Here is a 15,740-nt window from a genome sequence, read left to right on the forward strand (position 1 = left end):
ATGCCACACAGCGCCTCCTAAAGGTTTTGCTTTGCTCTCTGCACATGATCAGAGGCTAGGATCATGTTGCAAATATACCCAGTTTTGTTCGGCCTATGCTCGGAGAACTGAGTGATTTCTTCCACAAGGCGGTGACGTATTTTTATGTGTGTTGTTTTGTTTTCATTTTGTTCTGCAACTTTGAGACTGAGTGGAAGTCACACTCTCTCAGCCCAAACATTAGCTGTGCCTTCTCATTTTTGTTATTGTTTTGTTCTATTTTTGCTGTTAGCCCTATGCATTTACTGCAATACCTTTGTTTTGGATTCCACATTTTTGGCTAGCAGAGTTTTGGTCTTTTGATTGGTCTTTTAAGGCTGCTTCCCATACAGTATTTTGGTAACAGCAGGCCTAGTGGTCAAATCGCCTGGCTGCATGAATTTTGAGTTATTTTCTAGTCAAAGTACTTTCCAGTGATACAGTTGTTGTTTTTGCTTTTCTTTTGCCTTTTCATTTTTGCTGGTCAGCAAGCCCAATGGTTAGAGGTTTTTGCCAAAGTTAAAACTTCCTCCACGACTGCTCCAGTTTATTTTCATTTTTTTTGAAGGAATGCTTCTAAAATACACTCATGGCTAGACTCCTCTGTTCAAATGGTGCAAGTATACCCAGTCACTGGGATCCAGAAATGAATAATTTGGCTATTTTGGATGTAGTTTTTGCTAAAAGTTGGACTAAATTTAAACATCTTCACAGCAGCCTTGGTCAAGTCTGGAAATTGACCACAACCAAACAGTGCAGTGCCCTCAGTGCATTGCCTTACAAACCCCTTGGTTTTCTGTTATTAATGTTGTGTGTTTCTATACTCTGCATGTGTATGCCAGTCCTATCCCTGGCCTCTATGTACTATCTGTCTGCCTATTTAAGTGCCGGACAGTGGCCTCACTGAACTTCTCTGCCACTGCTTTAAATGTTGACCTCTTCCGCATCCTTTACCTATCAGGATTGGCTCCAGCGGGGAGCCAGGGAAAAATTCCTATCTTTTCCAGTAATTCCCATGGCACATAGATATAAGTTGGAGGTCCTATCCTTTTCTTACAAAACTGTCTTATAACAAAGCCAGCCTGGTCTCTGCGGGAGACCAGGGGGGGGGAGAAGAGAAGAGACTGTCCTCTTCATCCTCCAAGGCAAGTAAAAACCATATCTCTTTTCCACTTCTATTTTAAAGCTGACCTGCTCTGTCGGGAGCAAGGGGGGGGAGTCTGTCTTCCTTCACCCCCACTGCATGTAAAATTCTATCCTGTCCTTGCTCTGTTCTCCTATATCCTCATGGGGAAGGTAAGCCCCAACATTCCTTTCCAAAAGCCGGACCAGACCCCACAGATGTCATTCCATCGATGCCATGATACAGGACTCTCCAAGCTGTTTCCCAGCCTTCCTGATGTTCCCCGCTCCAGGGTTGAGACTCTTTTGCCTGCATCCTTCCTGTGATGTCCTCCATCCCCTGCTGCCATGGACATCCTCCAAAGGCTACACAACCGGTGTCCTCGCACCTCTGCTCCTGTTCCAGATGGTCCTCCATGGCCCTACCTACATCCAGATGCCTTTCTTATTGCTGTCTGTCCCGATGACAAGCTCCACAGACCTATCGCTGTTAGCTTTCATCACTGTTTTCCAAAAGCTCATTGCCTGCATTCAAGTGTTCCACATGTGGAACTACTCACCACAGGACTTAAACTGCCATCTCATGGACATTAGCCCACTTCACCATGACAAATGCCCACATACAGGATCTATGGCTCATCCTTTCGCCATATGGACATTGGCTGCAAAGAAATTGTTTCTTACAGGACAGCTATACCTTATGCCCGCATTCTCATATCCATACTGAGCCATCTGGCTCCCGCTGGACAAAACCTAACATTTGCTCTTTTCAGTCATTGGACTCATTTCTATTGGTTGTTGCTTTTTCATACTGCATATTGATTGCTCCTCACGTTGGATTCATATATATTGATTGTCTATTGCTTTTCTCTTGGCCTATTGAAGGCTTTTTCTGTTGCTTATATTTCATGTGCCCCCTTTTCACCCCCACTTTTGACTTTGGTAATAATTTTTGGTATGTATGGTGTATGATTGGGCTCCAGACAAACAAAGGCTTCCCATGTGCATCACCAGTGTGATACTTCCCTTAATAGGATGCCCTCTCCAATATTCTCACACCAAAATTTCTATGGCAAAGATTAATTCGGAAAATACTCATCCCCACCCACCTGTGAGTCCTCGTAATTTCCGAGGGGGGGGAATGTTACCCATGCTGCTTCATATAAATTTTGGTATAAATGATAACCCTTAATGACCCCTAGATGAACTCTGTCCACCATTGCCAGCAAGGCACAAGGACATGTACCACACCCCTGAGGGGTACCCACATCATCATATCTAGAGAGTCGCATAAGAGGATTATCATAGGACCAGGAAGAGCAAATATTTGCCTTGCCTGAGGCTCTTGCCTCCCCAGGGTCTGTTGTCCGAGCAGCTTAAGACCACTAAGACAATCAGACAGGGACATCCAGGTGAAAAGCAAGTAATTAAACACCTTTGTTCTCACCATCAAGCACCTTTGCCAGAGGCAAGATTTTGCCTATAAATATCATCAGATTTGCCTGTTCACTGGGCCAGTCTGGATTTCAGGGGGAAGCTCTGTCCCCTTGAACCCTGACCTGGCTCCTGACTCCTGATTCCTGGCCAGTCATTCCATGGCTGAGCCTCATGCCATCCTCATCATATTCCATTTGGATTCCTGGAGGGAGTCTACATTCTGGTACGTATCACCCCAGTGATGCCTAAAATCCTATTCCATGCTAACCTATGCTTTTCCTGAGCCTTGTATGTGTGTGTGTATGCTAGTGAATCGTATGTGTTTTTCCCCCTTATAAATAAATTGGTTATTAATTCTAGAAGTCTGTCTCAGCTCCATTTGTTGGGAGGCCCTGGTCTACTCCGTATACATATCGGGAGACGATCTTGGTGGGCTCTTGTAGCCAGCCCCCCTCTTGCAATATTTGGACTAATAACAACATAATAAAATTCCCCTAAACAGACCGTTGGCTACACTGCTTAAATGATGAATGCGTCTTAAGAGTCCAAAAGCTGTGCCTAAGCCATGCTCCACTCCTAAGGACTGGGACGCAGCTTTACTGCAGCTTCTGGCCTCTTAAGATGCATGTGTCATTTAAACAGCATACATCCAAAGTAACCCAAAGCAGCTTTATTTTGGCCTGTCTGTTTGGGCCCAGGGTTCTCATACTATGGGGTCAAATAATGCTCACAATGGAGACTGCAATCAAGAAATCAGAAGACTAGGCGTGGGAAGACCATCTATGACAGAAGTGAACAAGATCCTAAAGTGTAAAGATATAACTCTGAACACTAAAGGGAGTATAGTCCAAGCCACTGTATTCCTCACCAGCATGTATGGAAATGAGATCTGGATTGTGAAGAAGGCCAATAGAAAGAAAATCAACTCATTTGAGATGTGGTACTGGAGAAGGATAGCCAAGAAGACAAACAAATGAGTCCTTGAGCAGATCAAGCCCAAACTCTTCCAGGAAGACAGATGACTAAATTGATGCTGTGCTACTTTGTCCACATATTGAGAAGGGATGAATCATTGGAAAAAATGATAATGCTAGACGAGGTAGAAGGCAGTAGAAAAGAGAGGAAGACCACACACACCAGATGGTTAGACTCAAGTCAGAGGCCACAGGCCCAAGCCTTCGGGATCTGAGCAAAGAAATGGAGGACAGTGAAGTTGAAGGCTTTCATGGCCGGCGTTCATAGTTTTTTGTGGGTTTTCCGGGCTATGTGGCCATGTTCTAGAAGAATTTCTGGCTGGCATCTTCAGAGAATGCTTGCCTGGAAAGGAGTTGGGTATATCACACAGGTCACACAATATATATAACACAATATAACGTCAGGAAGAAACTCTTCTAGAACATGGCCACATAGCCCGAAAAACCCACAAAAAAACAGTGGAGGACAGTCTTCTAGATGTCTCATCCACAGGGTCATCATGAGCTGAGGTCAACTTGAAGGCAGTTAATATTACCACCAAAAGTGGTGGGGTATTTTTGTGGGAAAAAGCTGTATGTTGCATGGAACTCAGGAGCTTCTTTACATCTTTGAACAGTGTCAGCGATGGAAGCTTAAGTTTCACTCCACAACTGTGCATTCAAATACACTGCTTTATTTTCCCCCCACAGGAATGAATAGCAACTATTTATTTATTTGGTAGGAAACAAAGGGCTAATTCTGAGATAACACCTGGGAAAATCTTGCTCCCTGCCTTCCACTACCTCAGTCGTTATGAAATAGTATCTTCACCTATAACCACAGGTCTCATGGAGGATAAGGCTAGCAGTGGTTGCCAGCAGTACATTTTTCAACAGAAATTAATAGGGAATGGAAGCAGAAACTGATATTGCCTTCATGTCTAGCTTGTGAGCATCTGGTTGGCTACTATATTATTGGACCAGAATGCTGAAGTAAGTATTACTAACCCAATATTCCTCTTCTTCTTTTCTCTGCCTTTTTACTTGCCTCATTTTCATTAAGCCACAGCTTGTTTCCTGGTCATACTGGAGTGTGAGAAATTGTGAGAACTGGCTTTTCTATAGTATAGACTGGATTTACCCTAACAAAACTAGACATTATCCTATACTAATTTCTTTAAAACAAATCATTTTGCACACTTAGCCTCCCACATTCTGTCACATACTATGCTCTTCACCAAGTAACAGGAAAAACTTATGGAAAAGTATTACAAGCAAAGACATTTCATAAAACATCTAAAATAAACAATTAATTTGTATGGGAACTAGAAATACCATTAACATTCCCTGAACAAAACTGTAAGACAGTCCATTCACTTGAAACTTTTTGGTGTGGCAATCCAATTGTTGCATATACTCCTGGACATGTGAAATATCAGCATGCCAAGTTCATAGGTCACTGAGTCTGTCTGTATATTAGAACATTCAATGCAAGAACAATATTAAATAAATATATAAGCAAATAAATAAAACTTAGGACTGAACAAATCTGCATGTGAACAATGAATAAAAAGAAAAGGGATCTTGAGGCTCTTTCCATTAATTAAATGGTTCCCTCCCTTGGCTCTTCTTATTTGACAATACAAAAGTCACTATGGTCTAAATGAGCAATCTTCTTCTCATTGCGGAATTCAGCTTTCTCAATGTTGGACTTGGGACTTCCTGTCTTCCGAAGCCATTCTTGAAGCTGCCGCACCTTGACAGTTGGGCCTTGGATCTGTCCTTTCACGGAGCCATAGTCAGTGTTCTGGACCCAGCCAACCACACCTAGCTTTTTTCCTTGTGCCTAAAAAAGAAAAATACATCTACAGATAACTTCCTAAAAAGGTGTGAAAATCTATCTGAATGCAGAGAAAACTACAAGCCACCTTTTTACTGGACTTGATATTCTTAAAAGAATAACATCTCTGCTGTTTAACACAAGTTTCTGTTATGTCAACCCTTCATCCCCACTCCTGGCAAACTGAATCTATCTTGAAATAAGAGGCAATAGCTAAACAGGTGAGTCTAACAGCATTAACCCTGCAGGTGTCTATGTTGGCCTTCCACATCCACAAATTCCTTATCCACGCATTCAACCACCTACGGTTTGAAAATATTTAAATATATGTATGAGTTCCAAAAAGCAAACATTGATTTTGCCATTTTATATACGGGACACTGTTATATTACGCCACTGTATTTAATGGGATTTGAGTATCCATGGGAGTCTTGGAATCAAACCCCAATAGTTTTGATTCCCTGCACTCCCAAGTAAGTCGTGTTAAATTCAGTGGGACTTAAATGGATACAGAATTGCAGCCTAAGTTGCCTAGGTTTTAAATATTACTATCTTATTCATATCTGAAAGCCAGCATGGTGTAGTACAGTGGTTCCCAACCTTCCTAATGCCACGACCCTTTAATACAGTTCTTCATGTTGTGGTGACCCAAACCCATTAAATTATTTTCATTGCTAATTCAAAAATGTAATTAAGTAGGTGTTTTCCAACTGTCTTAGGCGACCCCCATGAAAGGATAATTCGACCCCCAAAGGGGTCCCAACCCACAGGTTGGGAACCACTGGTGTACTAGTTTGAGCATTGGACTATGATTCTGGAGACCAGGATTCAATTCCCAACTCAGCCATGAGGCCTTGAGCAAGTCACACTCTCTCAGCCTCTGGGGAAAGCAATGGCAAACCACCTCTGGACAAACCTTGCCAAGAAAACCCCATGATAGGGTCCCCTTAAGGTTGCCGTAGGTTAGAAAGGACTTGGAAGGCACACAACACACACATCTACATTCATGCCTACTCAAAGGTAAGCCCCTTATTTCAACAGGGATTACTGGACACAGAATCCGAGGCCTTCAGAACGGAGGAGGGCTCAGCGCTGTGTGTCTTGTCTGCCTTAAAGTCGTTTCTGACCTATGGCAACCATTAGGCGATCATAGGGTTTTCCTGGCAAGTTTCTTCAGAGGAAGTGTTGCCCTAGCCTTCCCCTGAGGCTGAGAGAGTGTGACATGACCATATCTGGTCAAGCATCTGAGGAAGCAGACTAAAGTCTACGAAAGAGCGTTTTTTCCTTTCAGTTAGTCTCAAAGGGGCTACAAGGTCTCTCTGACTTGACCAGAGCCACCCAGCGGGTTTTCACGGCCAAGCTGGGATTTGAACCCTGATCTCCAGAGTCACAGACCGACTCTCAACCCTGGACACCGCATTGGCTCACTACTGAACCCAAGTAAGTACTACTACAGAGGGCTGGTAGCACCTTTGAGACTCACTGAAAGAAAGAAAATGGCACCATGAGCTTTTGCAGACTTCAGCCTACTTCCTCAGATGCATTTGGCAGAGTGGACATATATATATATATGCCATATAGACATTCTCACACAGCTATGGAATACATCTATGTCTGTCCCTGGCTGCCACTCCACTGAAAGCATCTGAGGGAGTCTAGATGTAAATCTTTGAAGCTCCTGCTGCCATCTTCTTTCTCTGAGTGAGTCTCAAAGGGGTACATAAGACCTCTTTGCAGATCGTATTCCTCCAAAACATCTGAGGAAGTGGATTTAAGTCTCTGAAAGCTGCCGCTGCCACCTTCTCTCTCTCCGTGTGTCTCCAAGGTGCCAGGAGAAGGCCTCTCTCCGTCCTGACCCTACTAGAAAGCCTCCGGGGCAGAGAGGGCCGGGGCACCCACCTGCGTGTATTTGCGGAAGAACACCCCTTGGACTTTGCCGAAGACCTCGTAATCGACCGAGAGGAGGCCGTCTCCCTCGGCCATGGCTGGGGGCCCTGGATCAAAAGCAGAGACACCATTAGACCCGAGAGGAGGAGGAGGAGCCGGGGCCGGGGCCATGCCCGCCACCCGCAGGGCTCCAGGCTCAAGGAGGCGAGAGAGGAGGAGGGAAACAAGGGCCGCTTGCCCACTTTCTCCAAGAGGAGGACTAGGGACCAGGAGGAGGAGGAGGAGGAGGAGGAGGCGGGCCATGGGCGCTTCGCCCGCCGGTGCCGCCTTTCCTCGCAGCCTCATGGAGAGAGAGAGAGAGAAGAGCGGGCAGGAGCTGCCCCTTTCGGACCTGAGCAAGTTCTCCTGAGGCTTCTCTCAGTCAGAGGTCCAAAACCAAGAGGCCTTCCCCGCCCCTCAGAGCTTAGCCCCGCCTCCCAGCCAAGACGGCCAATCAGCGGCCAGCGCGCGCGCTGTCACTCAGCCCCTCCCAACCGCCACTAACGGCTTCTCCTTATAATAAAGCAGTCCTCCTCAGTATTGCCCTGGAGTCCTAGGCTTGGAAGAGGTCCTCCTCAAGGGCCATCCAGCCCAGCCCCCTCCTGCCATGCAGGAACTCTCTATCCAAGCGTCCCCAATGGCAGATGGCCCTCCAGCCAAACACGGAGCACTCTACTCTGCTTCCCAAAACAGTAAAGACAGATAGACAAAGCCTTCCGACTCTCCTTCGTCTCCACTTTACCAATCCATATATTTCATGGCGTATTATTTGTATTGCTATGTACTTTTATACTATTCTTTTAACTTTGCCACAGTGGTTTTTTAAGAATTAATTTTGACAATCTTGTTTGTAGTTTTCAGACTGTGCGCCGAAGGCAGGCTTTTGTTTCTATTTTGGACTGTTGTTTCCTCTCCTCTGTAAAGCGCTATAATGTAAAGCCTATGGCGATGTACAGATAAACGCAATAATAGTAATAAAACAAAAGCTCACTCGGAAGCAAAACTAACGAAGCACAAACGGTGCCCTTTCAGGGGATTTTGGACTTCAGCTCCCAGAATCCCAAACTATTGGCCGACGTGGCTGAGGCTTCTGGGAGATGAAGTCCAAAAGCTCTTAAAGGGCACAGTTTGGGGACCACTGAGTAATAGGGCCAGTGCATATATGTATATAATGTCGCCGTTTTAATCGTTTTAATTATATTTTGTTATGTAAATTTGGGGTGGGAGGGTATAATAGAATGTATTTTTATGTTTTGTTGCGTTTTATTTGATGTTGTAAGCCGCCTCGATCCTCCGGGACGGGCGGGGTAAAAATAAATTATTATTATTAATTATTATTATTAAGATAGATGTGAACGGGGGGACCGACTCCCTTTATTAGGACTAACCGAAGTGTGGCTCGTGATAATCAAGAAATAATAATAATAATAATAATAATAATAATAATAATAATAATAATAAGTACAGGTTTGTTTCCATATGGCGGGGAGGAGGGGGACAGCAACCTTCCTCCCTCAAGATGATCGGACTTCAACTCCCAGCATCGCCCGCCAGCATAAACCAACGTCAAGGCATCATGGGAGTTGTAGTCTGGGAGCTGCCGGCGGTGAGCGTGGTTATCGAAACAAACCGGAAGTGGCTAGAGAGAGCGCGACGCGTTGCTAAGCAACGGCTGTAAACAACCTCCAAAGGTTCTGATGGGTCCCGAGAACTTGCGCCAGGGCGCGCGCCAGCCCTAGTTGCCATAGCGACCGAGGCGCCCTGAGGCCTAGTCGCCTTTCTGACTGGCCGATCCCTGCCTCGCGTGGGACTGCGGCCGGTAACGGCTGCCAGCCTGGCAGGCCACCAGCAGGAGCCTCACCTCTCAGGACAAATACTAACCTTCCCACAAACACTGGACGCCTTTCTCCGGAGACCGAGAGGCCGATCCGAATCAAGCACACACCTGTTTTCCTACTCGCCCGGCGGTAAGTCGTCTCTGCTGGGAAGAGCGCCCGGTCAGCCAGCCCTTGGGGGCCTTCCTCACTGGGATGGAGGCTGGGGATTCTCTGCCTGTGTATTATTATTAATATCCCGCCCTTCTCCCAAGGCTTTAAACGTTAAGAAACACAGTGCAGTTAAAAACATACAAAAATAGTATATTAAAATAGAATTGAATTGCTACAATAATTAAAACAAATTATATATGCACACAGAGAGAGTATATGTACAGTCAGCCCTCCATATTTAATACTAAAATCAAATTTGAAAGATTAAAATGCTTAAAATACATTAAAACAATAGTGTGTTGTGTGTTTGTGTATATATATGTATGTATGTATGTATATATACACACACACATTAAAGCAGTGAGGCTAAGGGCTCTCTGGCTGAATAGTCTACAACCGCCCTTCCTTCCTAAACTACAAGTCCCAGAATGCATCAGGAGGCAGGCACAGCATTTAAAGCGAATTAGTCTCGTAGCTCGTTTTAAGAGTGTAAAGTGATAAGGTCCTAAGGTGAACTCATCAGGTTTTTCTTGGCAATGGCAATTTCATTTATATACTGCTTCATGCCACACTGAGCAAGCGGTTTACAGCCGTAAGCCAACTGCCCCCAACAATCTGGGTAGTCATTTTAGCCACCTCCTCGGAAGGATGCCAGGCTGTCGACCCAGAGCCCCTGGCTGCTGTTGAACTCACAACCTTGTGATTTGTGCGTGAGCGGCTGCAGTGCTGGCAGAGTTTCAGAGGGGTTGGCCATTGCCATCCTCTGAGGCTGAGAGAGTGTGACTTGCCCAAGGTCACCCAGAGGGTTTCCATGGCCAAGCAGGAGTCAGACCATGGCCTCCAGAGTCATAGTCCAGCACTCAAACCATTACGTCATGCTGGCTTCTCTACACATGTCTAATTGCACCTATTTTAGTAGTACTCCGCTGTGGTTGCTTTAGAGTTAGTGTACTAGTAATCCTCAGTCAAATATCTATCAGGTCATATCAACATTATCCTATTTTGCTGTTTCCATTTCAGGTCAGTAACCTCACAGAAAAATAGGATTGGCCATCATATATTATTGTGTTTTCTGAGACCTTCCATGATGGATAAACCCACTATTTAAGTATTCTGCATGCTACCAATGGTCAGTGAGATGCTATAGAGTGACGCAAAGCAGGACAGTGATCTTCACTCATAATTAGTAGTCTCCATCCTCTGATAGAAAAAGGCATTTCAGGAGCTTGATTAGAAATATCAGTTCTAATATCTCCTGGACAGACGTGGTTGGCACACAGTTCTGTCCTGGGAATATTTAGGAAATATTACTGTTTATATAGGAATGCCTTTCAAATCTCCAAGATGGAGTTGGTTCAGAATACAGCTAGCACATTAGTAACTATGACAAGAGATTATGAGTATTTCACACCTATGCCTGAAGAATTCACTGTCTACTTTGTGTTTCCCAGTACAATTTCTGATGCTAGTGCTTGTTCTCAAAGCTCCATACAGGATTCTAGAAAGGAGGCCACAAACATACCATGTAAGCAACTTGTTGCATTCATTCCCCCAGGCTTTACTGGAAATGCTGAATGGCTCAGTCGCAGCTGACTCCGTGTTCACATATGGATCCAACAGCATGCAATCCAAATCTTCCTGCCAGGAGAGATGTCACACAGAGGCGCTCAAAGAACAGTCCCAGCTAAAGCACCTGAGGACTAATATCCAGCAACAGCACCTGTCCAGCAAAGATAAGAAGCACTCTCATCTTCATATCCAAAAAGGACGCAGTGCTTCCTGTTCTCAGTCTGCAGAAAGCACTCGGCTGATTTTAGAGAAGTCAGGCTTCTATTCCGCTGGCCCTTGCGACTGGTACCTCAAAGGCCAAGCCAGCTCTCTGCCCTTTCATTGGAGAACCAAACGGAGAGAAGGTGTTGACAGGTCATACCCACTTAAACCAGTCTTTCATCCTAATGTGGGGAATCCTGACCTTTCCAGTTCCTCAACCAGAGAGACTCCTATTGGTACTAGCTCAGAGAAAAAAGGAAGATTACCTACTGTCAAGGTTCAGCATAGTAGAGTGCCATGCCCTTCTCCTATTGAAGAATCCAAAAAAGCAACTTCTCATTCACAGTGGGCAGAGTCGGGCTACATTCAAAAACTGGAGGCTGCTGGACGGAGCTTGGAGGAAGAGATCCAGCGAAAAGAGGCCCTCCTCAGAGAAAAGCTGAGGAGAACAGAAGATGAGCTTCGAAGAATCCAGTGGGAAAGGCAGCAGGCTGAGGCAGAAGCAAGAAGGGAGCAAGGAGCACTATGGGTCCCGGAGAGGAAAGCAGCGGGTATTGTGCCGGATTGTTTTTCCAGATCTACAGTCCAACTTCATGCTTGTCAAAAGGCACATGTTTCAGAGAGCCCCATAGCCTCAGTGGGGTCAGTGGGGGTTGCTGTGCTTCCCAAGACAATTCATATTGAACGGCTAAAAAAACAAAGGTTGGTGGCCAGCAACAGTAAAATTCAAGAAAACGCACACCACATTTCAGCCACCACTAGCTCAGAAAGGGCTCCTGTGCATGACCCAGCTGTTTCAGTAGCAACCCCTTCAGAGCAGGTTGACTGTTTGGCAGCAGAACCATCATTACATAGGGAGGCTCCAAGCGGTGTGGAGGAGAGGGCAGAGTGCTGTATCTGTGGGAGGAGACTTTACCGCTCCAGACTGGAGAAGCATGTAAGCATCTGCAGCAAGAATCATGGCTCCAAGAGAAAAGTGTTTGATTCAAGCAAAGCTAGAGCAAAGGGCACAGAACTGGAGACTTATCACCTCTTGAATGGCTCAGATATCTCCAAGGTAATACACATACTTAGTTATTATATATATATCCTGCTGTTTCTTTTGTTTGTATGGTGATTTTATCCAGTCTCTGATATAAGTGCTGACCAGCCTGAGTTCTCCTTAGTTTTAATAAAATAACCTACCAGCATAATTTCCTTCAGACCATTTTCTGGCATGCACTTCGTATGGCTTGGAAGAAATTCCCCCGAAGGTATGCAGAATTACAGATAACTCTTGAAGATCCCTAAAGTGCCTCTGCTTTCCATTCAATATTTAAATGTAGTCACAAGTAAGGTACCATAATATCAAGAAACTGCACCAGACAAGATTCCAGAAAGAAACATGAAATCTAAATTAATCTAAGTTAAGTTCAAGACTCTGAAATCTGGGCTAGAGAGGATAGGCTTTAAATTATTAGACCTCTTTTGTCAAAAAAAAAGAGCAGGTCCGAGGATGAAAAAAACAAGTGCTCAGAACTATCAAGTTAAAATAGGAGAACACATAACATTAAGTAAAAGTCATAGTCATAAAATAGCATTACAGTCAGGAGCTCATGGATATTTGTACTTAGGAGTCACAGAATAGCAAAGGCTAATGCAATTAGAAATCTGTCATCATCCAGTTAACTCAGTTAAATATTCACAGTTCTAGAGACCAAAAAACATCTACACTCCAATGACAATATTCCATTAACTTGAATTAGGCTAAGTTAGATAGAAAATGCAGTGGTTTAGGTTTGCCATGGGCCTATGAACAAGATGACCTGACTTTATTTTTAGTCATTCGGTTCAGCCAGTAAGTCTGGTCTTCATATACATTGTGTGGTTTGACTTGTCCAATTACTGCATTAGAAATATCCAGTCCTCCATGTGCATGATAGAAAGAAACATCAAGAAACAGCATGATGTGAGCTACCAGGATTGTACTAATGGTTTCTTCTATTCCACCGTGTCACTACAGGGAAAAACTTCCAATCAGTGCTCTGAGGCTTCCAAGCAAAGCAGTGACAGATCTAAGCAAAGCAACTGGAGACAGAAGCATGAATCTTTCATCACGACATTGCGCAGGGCTCGTGAGGTCCAACGAGTAATCTCCAAAGGGGGGAAGGCCTCAGATCTACCCCCAGCACCTGCCATGAACCCAGACTACAAACTGTGCCCCTATTGCACCCGTCAGTTTGCACCTAAGGTAGCTGAGAGACACATTCCCAAGTGCAAGAACATTAAGAACAGACCCCCACCACCACACCAAAAGAAACATTGCTAGTAGTGGACCAAGGTGACTTCTGCAACTACCAGTTGTATTGAGGCTCACTGCTGTTTCCCTGTTCAACAGTACAGAAAACTGAGTGTTTCCAATATTGTTGCTTTTAAAAAATACTAAAGTATAAAATTAGTGAAAAGCCTATGAACTATGAACAGATTGATTAAAGCCCTTGTATTATATGTTAAGATCAGAATATTAAGAAAATAGAGAGGTTTTTCATTTTCTGGGGCTGCTACTATAAGTGCTCAGTTCCCCTCCTATGTAATTGTTCACAAGAATTGCTTTGGCAGAAAGTGGAATTTCAGTCTACCCCTTACAATGTTGCATTGGTATGCTATAAAGAAGTCCTACTGCCAAATATTGGAAAGGGATTATCACTGCCTTCTCCCATGAGCAGTTTCTTCTAGACATCTGCTAAGTGGGACCATAATTCTTTGTTTACCTATCCTGCTGGGGACATTTTGAGTTTCCTAGGTTTTAAAGCTACCTAAATGTACAGTTTTGTGTTGACGACAACAACAAAAAAGCACTTTTCTTCAGTATAATTCAAAATAAGATTAATATTATTAGCCTAACAACTGCTACTAGCATAACAACTGGAAACGTATGATACTTTTTTGAACGTATCACACTGAATTCAGTGCTTGCTAGTGGAACGTTTCTGTCAATCTCACCCCATGCTGCCTAAAAATCAGCATTGGTAGGTTTCCTGGCACTCCCCACTTGGTTTTTAGGGCAGACAGGTGTGCAGCAGAAAGCAGGGAGATCACCCTTTCCTGATTCATCTATTCTACTAGTAAAAGTCCATCCTGAGATCCTGCCTACTGCATGTTCCTTCTCATATTTGATTTGGAAGTTTCTAGCCACCTAGTCTCTATAGTCACTTTCTTTGCCCATGTTCAGCTACTAACACTTAGTTTGTCTCATCTCTTCAAAGCTATCTCTAAGAAAACAGCTGCATAGAAACTAGAAATGATTATATTAGGATATATTATTTCAGTGTGATCTGATGTTGCTCATTTCCTACACCTTTATGCAGCCATAACCTTAAGGAAAAGGAAATGTGAGATGGTTCAGGAAATATGCATTTGGGATAGTTGTCACTTTAGCAGCTAAGACATCTGAGAGGTGGCCAGCCAAAGGAAGTGTTCAACAAATAAGGAGAATGATATACAAAATAAAACAGCTGGCATTCTTACAGTCTCAAAAAACAAATGTAGTCTGTAGGAAAATATGAATAACATGGTAATTTGGATGGCAAAGCAAAAGTATAAATTATTAACTGGGAATCCAAAGCATGGAAGAATATACTGCCATTTTGTCACAATTTCTTCCCAAATACCAACTTCATTTTATGCATTATAACATTTTAACATTATGTGGTTCAAAAGAATTGCTACACATTTTCTGTTAGATCCAAAATACAAGACTGATGCAAAAACCACTTCTCTGCATTGCATGTATAGCCCCTAAAAATCCCCCTTGTTTTTTTTTAACAAGTGTTTTTAAATCCAAGAAGGTTATCAAAGCAAAGGGGCTCAACTTTCTCTGGTACCAGACAAGTGGAAGATATAGACCCATTTCAGAAGGAATTAGAGAAAAATCCAGGGCTTATTTCATGTGGTGGCAGTTTAAAAATTATTTCTATAATAAAATAGGCCTGTCATCCTTACAGGTAGAAAAACCAGAAACGTGCATTATTTAAAAAATAAAACACTAAATCACAATGCTGGATTCTGCACTTGCTCATTATTACTAGAGAATACAGAATATATTGGCCAAATTTGCATGGAAGAAAATCCTGGCTTGCAAACAGAACAACACAGCCAAGGATTCCATGCCAGCCTAATAAAAAACAATTTTTAATTTGATCAAATCCGCAAATATCCAGAACAAACAAACTGTGAACAAACGGACACAGCTTGTTCATGGTAACCTAGGATTTTCCAGAATTATTGCCATACAGTCTTAACTGCTGCCTCTTTCCACAAAAACATGAGGCATTTATCCTGTCTCCCTGGAATCACTTCTTATCTCTTTTTTTCTTTTTCTTTTTGGTAGAGCCACAAGCTTGGTAGATTAAGGAAATGCTGTGAATGTAGCATATCTTAATTTCAGTAAGGGTTTCAACAAGGTCCTCCATGATATTCTTGCAAACAAGCCAGTAAAAGGGATCTAGGAGTTCTAGCAAACCACACAAGTTGAACATGAGTGATGCAGCAGCTAAAAACAGCCAATGCGATTCTAGGCTGCATCAACAGATGTATAATGTATAGATCAAGGGAAGTAATAGTACCACTCTATTCTGCTTTGGTCAGGCCTCATTGGAATACTGTGTCCAGTTCTGGGTACTACAGTTAAAAAATGACCTTGAGAAG

At 43.5% G+C, this 15,740-nt stretch overlaps 2 protein-coding genes across 3 annotated transcripts; one reads left to right on the top strand and one right to left on the bottom strand.

Moving 5' to 3' along the window:
• Nucleotides 1-3,239: 3,239 nt before the first annotated feature.
• ACYP1 (acylphosphatase 1) lies at nt 3,240-9,253 on the bottom strand. 2 transcript variants are annotated; one of them, XM_089522236.1, is made up of 3 exons: nt 9,178-9,253; nt 7,270-7,364; nt 3,240-5,376 (listed from the first exon to the last, which is right to left on the bottom strand). In XM_089522236.1, the coding sequence occupies exons 2-3, from the start codon at nt 7,351-7,353 to the stop codon at nt 5,161-5,163; spliced, it is 300 nt and encodes a 99-aa protein (XP_089378362.1). In that variant the 5' UTR covers nt 7,354-7,364; nt 9,178-9,253; the 3' UTR covers nt 3,240-5,160. The 2 variants fall into 2 exon arrangements, with proteins under 2 accessions (XP_089378362.1, XP_089378361.1); XM_089522235.1 differs by lacking the exon at nt 9,178-9,253 and adding an exon at nt 7,649-7,747.
• ZC2HC1C (zinc finger C2HC-type containing 1C) lies at nt 9,173-15,649 on the top strand. The gene is given in 4 exon segments (XM_089522234.1): nt 9,173-9,263; nt 10,840-10,922; nt 10,925-12,111; nt 13,057-15,649. Coding segments are annotated over 3 exon segments (1,557 nt in total). The 5' UTR covers nt 9,173-9,263; nt 10,840-10,858; the 3' UTR covers nt 13,363-15,649.
• Nucleotides 15,650-15,740: the final 91 nt, after the last annotated feature.

The sequence above is a fragment of the Sceloporus occidentalis genome, unplaced genomic scaffold, assembly GCF_023333645.1.
Source record: "Sceloporus occidentalis isolate IW3139 unplaced genomic scaffold, rSceOcc1.0.p SCAF_4, whole genome shotgun sequence".
NCBI classification, from domain to species: Eukaryota; Metazoa; Chordata; class Lepidosauria; order Squamata; family Phrynosomatidae; genus Sceloporus; species Sceloporus occidentalis.

What these genes read in the sequence shown, in the direction of transcription:
- ACYP1 (XM_089522236.1), bottom strand. Translation starts at nt 7,353, where the DNA reads ATGGCCGAGGGAGACGGCCTCCTCTCGGTCGATTACGAGGTCTTCGGC. An exon ending in TCTTCCGCAAATACACGCAG is followed by an intron (nt 5,377 to 7,269) that starts GTGGGTGCCCCG and finishes TTTCTTTTTTAG; the next exon opens with GCACAAGGAAAAAAGCTAGG.